Genomic DNA, 9,527 nt, shown 5'->3' on the forward strand with positions numbered 1-9,527 from the left:
AGACCAATAGAATATCGTTTCAATTCGCGAGGCGTCGTTTGCAGTATCCATAGTATTTTAAAGGCCCGTTTTATAAAATTGTGGTGCTGCTTTCAAGAAAAAAGTTTTTTTTTGCATTTACACATATTTATTCTAATAAATTAAACAGTTTCTGGCGAAAAATAAAATATATGCATCTTCCTCAATGCAGGAGTGAACATGACATCGTTAACAAGACACGGAGGGTGGCGATCGCGAAGAATCCATCAACAATAAAATAAAGATTCAAGGTGCTGTTAAGTGTTCCAGAACGAGCCGTTGTAACAACAGAACCTATTTCACGCAGTGGAGGGACAGCATCTGGAGGCATACAAGGTTTCACAATTTCTGAATCTACAAAAAAATTATTTAATGTTAATGTTAATTTAAATAAATAATTCAATTAGTAATTTATGAATAAAGTTTAATAATTTCTATAAAATGGTGTGTCAAAACCAAAAATCAAAAACTCACGCGTGTGTTATTATTTATTTTATATGTATACATGTTGTGAGTAATGTCTGTATAAGTAGTGGCTATATTTACGACTTTGTTGTAAAATTAACAGGGAAGCCAATATTTATGCATTTCAAAATTGGCATGGAATTTACTATGTTTCCAACGACGATGCACCATCCTGTATAATATTGCTGTATTTGAGACAGTTACAGTGAGATTGACATTAATTTATGTTTATTGTCATATTGATCACCAAAAGAAACTTTATTAAAACCAATCTATTTGAGTGTCTAAAAAACTCAGTGATACTTAAATGTACTTTTATGTTAAATATATAGGTAAATATTGGCAATATTTAATAAAAAAGCTTTCATCTAAATTAAAAATTAAAACTTCAACATCTTGGTAAGAAAATTACTGAAGTTGCATATTCTAGACATAGAAGAATTTAAGAAAATCGAAAATGAAAAGCTAGAAGCATCAGACATTCAAAATAAAACACTTTTGGTCAACCCAAAATGTCCTATAGGATTGATCAGGGACTATATAAGTGATAAATTGCATTTGCCTGAAAAAAGTATGTAATTTTACTTTAGTTATGCAACCATTTTACTTTAGTTTCTTAATATGTTAGCTAGTTTTGGTTTGTGTACGGACAAAACTGTTATGATAAAACTGAGCCAGTTTCAACCCACAATAGATGGGCTGGATATACTTAAAGAAAAAGAAACTTATTATGTGGTTTTGACAGATACTGCAGGTGAGTGACATACATTATGATCACAAACATCCCCCTTTAGAACTTCATCTAAAAGAAAGTAAATAAAGCGCATCTCGTGTTTGTTCGCATCTTGTTCGCATACTAAAAATTTCAATTAATGCCTGTATATATTTTTAATATATTTTTCAAATATACTTTTTTTTTATTGTTAAGTAATATATTACATTTAAATCATAGACAAACAAATAAAAAGAGACTGGCAAATTAAATGGTAAAGAGAGGGACAACGTTCCCGTAGCGCAACTCAGAACGCAAAATGTCATTCTATTTATGTTGATCTGCGCATTGCGTTTATTGGGCCCACTATCTCATTCTAATATAACAAGCAGCCATATAAAACGTAATTTCTAAATAGAAATTAGAACAATCGCCTTTCGTTTTCATCATCATGACAACCAAGATGACAACATCATGACAATTCGTCATGTTTGTTAATTTTTGTTTTGGTGATTTACCTTTTTTTCTAAACTCTCCATTTTATTGACTTATGAATATGTATAGGGAACAAATTCCTTTGTTCCATATAGGTATTTATATTTTGTTACTTATAATTTTAGGTTATACTATTTGTTATTTTATTTGCTGCAGGAGCCAGTATCATCTATTTTTTATATGTATTGGTGCTTCCTTTCTCTGATAGATATGTTAAAGACACCCGGTAAAATAAAAGTACGTAGTTATAGTTATCATCTTATTAAGAAAAAAGTAGAAGTAGTAGTGTCAAAAATATTTCGAACCTCTCTTAACATAACAAATTAATACAATTAATTTTTTTCATTTTTTGGTAGGTAGTTTATAGCTGGTTTATAGTAAACAGAAACTTTATTAATATACCTATTTTACTTTTGTTTTAGGATTAAAACTGAACTTGAAAATAGTTCATGATCATGATTCCCGTAAAGTCTTCTTTGCTTGGATATTCACTTTGTTATTGCAATTAGGCAGTTTTTTCGAAAATGAGATTTTTAATGCCCTTTAAAAAAATTGGTCGATGGTTTCTTGCAACAGTCAGTTCTTCTGCATTTAAAATTGGTAGGTGGGTGGAATAAACACTGTTATTTTTTGTTATTATATTATAAAAAGTTAATTTATATTTATTTTTTTATAATTTCCCTTATAATAGCCTTCCCTTATAATTTCCCTTATAATAGTAGTCTTTCGTTCTGAAAGAAACTGCAAATTTCACTTACACTGATTTACTCCCTACACCACGTTCCCTTTACGTGGTATAGGGAATAAATCAGTTTAAGTGAAGATTTTCAGTTTCAGAATGAAAGAATACCTACTACTAATAATGGCTAATTAAAATTTTCCGCCAGCCAGAATGTGCGATAATGTCTTACGATACGTTTTATACCTATCTCTTTCTTTTTCATATAAAGTACACATAATAAAGAATGAAAGCAATAAAGACGTACGTCCTACGATGGTCCTGCTAATTGGTTTCAAAATTGTTAATCTGAGTTGCGCTACGGGAACGCGGTCCCCGAGGGGTGTCTCACTCGGTTAAAAAATGTACATGTACTGCCAAAATATCCTTCCACTGTTAAGCACTGTTAAAATGACTATGAAGAAGACTGCCAATGACTGCCAGCGACTGCCAAGAAAATGTACATGTAATTCCAATAGTGAGACACCCCTCGGCGGTCTCACTCTTTACCATGAGATTTGTCAGTCTCTTTTTATTTGTTTGTCTATGATTTAAATTGAATATACTCGTACTAAATAACAATTAGGTAGGTCAGTTACAGGCTTCTTCTCTAAAAATTTTTAAATAAAACGAGTTATAATATTTCAATATAATATGCTCCTATGTATGTATATTTGTCGTAGGTATGAAAAAAGTAAAATATAAAATGGATAAACGCTTACTTACATTGCAATAAAACTGCCACTTTTAGTTTTGCAATCCAAACGCAATAGGTATTTCTTTTTCACAAATAAAAATAGCCGATAACACTAAAATCACTGAAACTTCCGAGGTTGACAACGAAAACTGAAAAATATAACAGCACTTTTTGTTTAGAACCTGCATATCAAAATTACGCTGTACCATTATGTTTTTGTTTTTGAAATAATATAAAATATATTCTAACTACTGATTATAACTTGTGAATTTTAATATTTTAACTATCTCTCTGACAATAACTAACTTTTTGTCATCAAGATGACATTTTAGACGGCAACTGACATTGCCGCGCCCTTTTCTAATTCGAAGTTCAATAAAACACAAGTTTACTTAATCGGTAATGAGTTGCATAGAGGCCACTAGCTTTTTAATTTTAACAGCCGGGTGGTCGGGGTTCAAAGATATTAATAAAAGGGCGCCACGAGATTATACTCTATGAACTCGGCATAAAAGATGTTACTATTAAGTAGACTTCAACACTAACCGCGAACTGTTGAGTGCAACTATCATGAACTTCAAATATTCTATAACTATCCAAAAAAATCCTTATGGGCTTTTCGCCACTGCACTGCAAGAAAAATCTACAAAATAAAATAGTTATTTTTTGTAAACACTTCTGCGTTAAACCTAAACGGACGCTGCTTGTCAGAAGTTGTGTTTACAGTAATAAAAATTTGCCTAACAAAGAAAAAAATGCTTAACGTTTCGGAAAGTTTTCTCTTTCCGTCGTCGGAAGCAAAAAAATATAAAGAATCAAGAAAAAAAAAACTATTTAAAATATTTAAATTGAACTATTCGAGAACACTTTACTTTTTAAAACAGATACGTCTACAAGAAATCGTTGACGTTCTGTTAAAATGACATTATATTAAGTTAAACTTCAAAATTAACAATTACTACCTGATAATTACTTAATAAGGTAAAACCAAAAAGCCCAAATTTCTGTATGATTATTTTTAAATTTTACGTATGTTATGTTTATTTATGTAATGTTCTTTAAAATCAAAGAAGCGATTGCCATACATTACTAACATCTACAGATGCATGAGCAATACATTTATTTTTATTAGATTGAATTAAAAAAGCCTCTTTTATTTTTCTTTTAGAGGCTATCGCTTCTTTCATTATAATTTTGGCGTTATTAAAATTTATTCTGTGCCCTGTGTCCCATGAATGCTGACAAATGAAATGAAAATCTCCCTTTCTTAAATAATCTTTATGTTCTTTTTGTTTTTTTTTTGTTTTTTTTATATTATAAGGATTTTTTTGGATAGATGAATCCGCCACATAGGTATAGACATTTTTTACAATTCTATAACTATTTGTACTTAAGTGACTCTAACTTAACTATGAGACTAGACTGTAAATAATACTACTAAAAATATTTAAGCAATTTATTAAAATACTAAAAAGTTAAATATATATAAAAAAAACGAATGAACTGTAAAATGTAATACGTTAAGAAATTTTTTAAATCGAAAGGTTGGAAAAGAAAATGGAATTTTAAATTAAATGTAATAACTAAACCTATGACGTGAAACCCCCTTATCTAACTTAATACTAGATACAATCAGGGTGGTTTATACCCATAAATCAAATCTAAAATTTACAAATATCTAAACAGTCTTACTCTACTTGATGTGATATACTTGAAAACTTCCTCCGGCTGAGCTACGGCATATAGCTGGAGCCCTTCAGCAAACGTACAGGCAGGTGTAGGACTTCAAAAGGTGAACATAAAAACCCTAAATCATATTGGTTGTCTTAGAAAAGAGCCTCAATTATAGAACAAGGACTAGCACAACGTGTAGGAGATAATAAAGGTGATAAAGGACTAATTAAATCTGAACTTTACCTCAACGAGGGTTTAAGATGTCCAACGGGTACCTCTACACGGACAACAGGAACGGATTGAATTCTGGACTGTTCTGTACTACGGTCTGGATCGGTCTTCTTGCTCTACAATTACGAACAACCAAATAAGACTTAAGAAAGATAACACTCAACTAATCTTTCTACACCACGTGGGCGTGGAAAAGTCGAAAACCAGTCAACAATACGAATAAAAATCAGTTGATCATTGACTTAGAATAGGCAGAAGAATTATAGCATACCTTGGAACTATTCGGGGACTTCTTGGGCACGTGGAATCGGAATATCGGTCGGAAAATTTGGCTATTTTAATCCCATTGCGGAAATTGGTCGGCGGTCCATATAAATCATCAAAATCCAACCACGTCTCTGACCAAGTATGTTTCGGAAGCCTTAATCCTTCTCTACGAAGACCTGCTATTCACCAACAGGGAATGCTTCACGAAACGGCAGCCAGCTCTTCACGATGATACCCGGTCGGGGAGTACATAAGAAGTGATGCAAGGATTCGATTTCCTTCACAAAATCAGATTTCAACCGGAAATCTCCCTCCAGGATATAGATAGAAAACTATATATCTTGACTAGTCCAACTCACAAAAATGCATAAATAAAAAACGATGTTCTAGAATATTTTCCAACAGCCATATTTCATATCCGGTCAATGAACGAACTTAACTCAGAAATTCCACAATTAAAATGAACGAACTGCACACTGCGATCCACATAAAAAATAAACGATTTAACTACGAAATTTTATCTGATAATTATAAAATGTCAATAACCAAAACAAAGGATAAATAAATCCAAAAACATCTGATCTGATCTGACAGTGACAAGTGATAAGTGATGACCAAAGATAAAGAGAGGTCGACAAGACAATGTTGTGTAGCTGTAGCTTGTATAATATCGCGGTGTATATTCGGTTGCATAATGGTAAAATACTAAATAGAATAATATTTAACAATAAAATTATAGTAAACATGATGCAAAAATAATAGTTATTTGGGATAATTCATGAGCCACAGAGGTCGTTGCGAGGAAATTTGACTGTTACAACATATATGTCATAATATTTTAATTTTATCCTGTTAATTTATGTTTGTAATATAATTTAAATTAATATAATGCATCTTTATACTAAGAAAACATTTATACATTCAGAAAATACAACAAAATCTAATAATATAGTTTAAAAACAATGAAAACCGAATTAAAATTTAAAAAAGTTAAGGGCGACCCCTCGTTCCAAAATTTGACTATTAAATTTTTTGCAGTTTTTACACCATTTGATACCCGTTGGCGCCTCTAGTGTTTGTTCACACAGTTAATCTTTTACTCCCGTTTATTGCCATTAAAGAAAAAGTTCTAAAGAGGGTTGTTTTGTAATTATGATTGAATATTTGTTTGAATAAAAAAGATTAAGCAAGGAATCGTCATTCATTTAATTATAATTAAATGAATAAAACAAAGTAAATGGTTCTGTGATTCTTTTTTAAATATACAGGTGTACGCAAAACTATATATTTTTAGAAAATAAAATAAATTTTCTGACAATTTCAGATGAGCAGCCGTCATGGCCCATAGTCCCAATTTTATCGAAATTTTCCAAAGAGTATATCGATTTTATGGCATTACAAAAAAGAAAAAGTACATCTTCTGCCAAGGTAAAAATAAAATAGTTCTAAATTACAAAAATTTTGACTTGATTCCATCGTACCTTGCTGTTTTTCCATTTTTCAAATACGTTCCATTGAACGTTGTGCGACCTGCCGTTTCCTTATGATGTTCGTTTTAAGTATCCAGGTATCCACATTCGTCGAATGTTTTCTTCTCTAGATAGAGTGGCATTCTAGATTTGATTATGATTGAGATTCTTCTACTTCATGCTAACTTAATTTCTTCTGTTGATTTCTGGTAATACAGATCCCAAGCTGTTGTATCAGTTGTCAAATATATATGTCGTAGGCGTATTTTAAAACCAAACTTATTATAATACGCCTAGGCTTTTTCAAAATGACTGGGCATATTGTAAAACTATAAACATTTCACAATAAGACTAATGCTCAGAAAATCAATGAATATTGTAGCATTTTATTTAAAATACACATAATTTATATAAATGTACAGAATTATTTTATTTAAATGAATCAAGTTTAAGTCCTCGCACCGAGATGGCATTCTAAGTACTGCTATTATCTTTTATTTTTTTCTTCAAGTTTATTTCTGGCGAAATATCCCAGTCCGGTCGAAGTTTGTTGGTCACTTTATATGGCATTCTAAGTACTGCTATTATCTTTTATTTTACCGCACCGAGATGGTATTCTAAGTACTGCTATTATCTTTTATTTTTTTCTTCAAGTTTATTTCTGGCGAAATATCCCAGTCCGGTCGAAGTTTGTTGGTCACTTTATATCTGACAGTGTATAGTCACATTTCGTGCCTACCTTCCCTCGTCATATTGGTGGTAAAGGCTCAAACCGATAGAGCTATTGGCGTTTGTTGGCATTTTGCCAATTTGTTTGAGAAAACCCTCTGAGCAGAGGTAAGACTTTTATTTTAAACGTAACGTTTCCTAATACCTTTTTTTCGTACAGGGTTTTATTTTATGGTACGCATTTTGTTTTATGGTAGCATTTTCTGGTGCCATTTGTTTTTTTTTTGTACCTGACACTTGGGCCACGTTTTGTTCCTACATTTCACACCGGGAATAACGGAGGAATCTCCTGAATCCACACAAGTTTTCGAGCCTGTCTGTGCAGAGACGTTTTTATCACAATCCAGTTCCAGTAGCAGATCACCACAACCAGCTTGTGACCAGAACGGCTAAAAAAATGCCAGATCATTTCATTTTATATCTATTTAATTAAAGTTCATTTGAATGCATTAAGCCCTTCAGGCATATTATATATTTGATTGCTTTACAGTCGCTTTAAAATATTTTATTCATGTTATGCATATTTCTGATATCTACATAGTACGGTTTTTTTACTATAAAGAGTCCCTACGTTTCAGTACCAAGATCACCCAGACTTTTTGCGGAATAATTAATAAAATATTAATATTCAGAAGCGTGCAGATTAAACTACCATTTTGAGTGATCTATTTTGATACATACAATTTACCAACAAATATTTTCAAACATCAAATTTTTCATAGTCTTATTTTATTCTAATTAACATTTAATTATTAATTATACTTAGTTATTAATTTATCTCAGCGTTTCATTTGTGCAATTCCTAAAATAAGTAATACCTATATTCTGAGTTGATTTCTCAGTTCTCAACTTAGAAGTTTTCGAAAGTAAATGGAAAACTGAGTGGCGCCCAGTATATTATAAAGACGTAAGTATCACAATTTAATTTTCACTAGCTTACGACCCATTGCTCACCGGCGAACAGCTCCGTCGCATAGTATTAGTTGTTTTAATATTTTTTCCAAAAGAAAATTCTTATAAAAAACATTCCATCATTTTTTTATAACTTCTAATGATCTATGACAATATCTAAGAAAAAACAAATATAAATTAGTAAAAACCAACCAACCCCACCAAATAACCAACTAACCAATGAATTAACACCCTCCAAATAACCACGCCAACCAACCCGTCAATAAATAATATGCCCAGCCTAGGCGTATTATAATAAGTCTGGTTTAACAATACGCCTACGATATATATTTTCTCCTACTATTTTCAGTGTTGTTTATTAGAATGTCTTTTTTTCCACTATTTCGTTGTACATTACTTTGGTTTTTGCTAGATTCATTTTGAGACCCACTTTATTGCTGGCTGTGTTTAGTTAATGTCAGTCATATGTATGCCTAAGTAGCAGTTCTATGTATACCTAACTATTTAAAACTTTTCTTACAGTGAATTACGTTTTTGGTGAAACATTTTATTAATGATGATTCAAAAAAATGAAATTAGTTTTATAAAATACTAGAAAAATTTACTATATTTGATTCAAAATATAGCTTGTTTAACAATAATAGTTAAAGAATACTTTGTTTTTCAGATTAGAAGAAGTTCGTCAATTAAATCCAACTCAAAAGATACAGTTTCCATCAGTTCATCTGGAAAAGTACGGTCCAACGTTACGGATACTACAACCACATAAGTTCAGAATTCAGCTACAGTTTTTTTGTTTTAAATTAGTAAAATGTGCGCTTAGATGTTATAAAAATTTAGTAAAAAACTTCTTTAATTTCGGATATATACAGGGTGATTTTTAACCTATTCGCATAAACTTGGGAAATTATTGCTGATGACAAATAATGACTAATAATGGAAAAAAAAGTTAGTAAAATATTTTTAGATTCTGAAATAATTTGAATTTTTTTCACAAAAATTTTCAACTTTATCAGTAAATGCACATTCAACATAGTTTGTTATCTCCGTAAATAAAAATATTTAGTGCACATTCGATTTAATGGAATTTACTTTTTTTGCCATTATTTCAAATAGTTTGTTATCTCCGTAAATAAAAAT

At 31.0% G+C, this 9,527-nt stretch overlaps 1 protein-coding gene across 1 annotated transcript; it reads left to right on the top strand.

Moving 5' to 3' along the window:
* Positions 1–710: 710 nt before the first annotated feature.
* Positions 711–9,244, top strand: LOC115886050. The gene is made up of 5 exons (XM_030905077.1): positions 711–815; positions 914–1,054; positions 1,112–1,237; positions 6,602–6,705; positions 9,055–9,244. The coding sequence occupies exons 1-5, from the start codon at positions 791–793 to the stop codon at positions 9,154–9,156; spliced, it is 498 nt and encodes a 165-aa protein (XP_030760937.1). The 5' UTR covers positions 711–790; the 3' UTR covers positions 9,157–9,244.
* Positions 9,245–9,527: the final 283 nt, after the last annotated feature.

The sequence above is a fragment of the Sitophilus oryzae genome, unplaced genomic scaffold (genome assembly GCF_002938485.1).
Source record: "Sitophilus oryzae breed Bouriz unplaced genomic scaffold, Soryzae_2.0 scaffold_466_pilon_pilon, whole genome shotgun sequence".
Taxonomy (NCBI): domain Eukaryota; kingdom Metazoa; phylum Arthropoda; class Insecta; order Coleoptera; family Curculionidae; genus Sitophilus; species Sitophilus oryzae.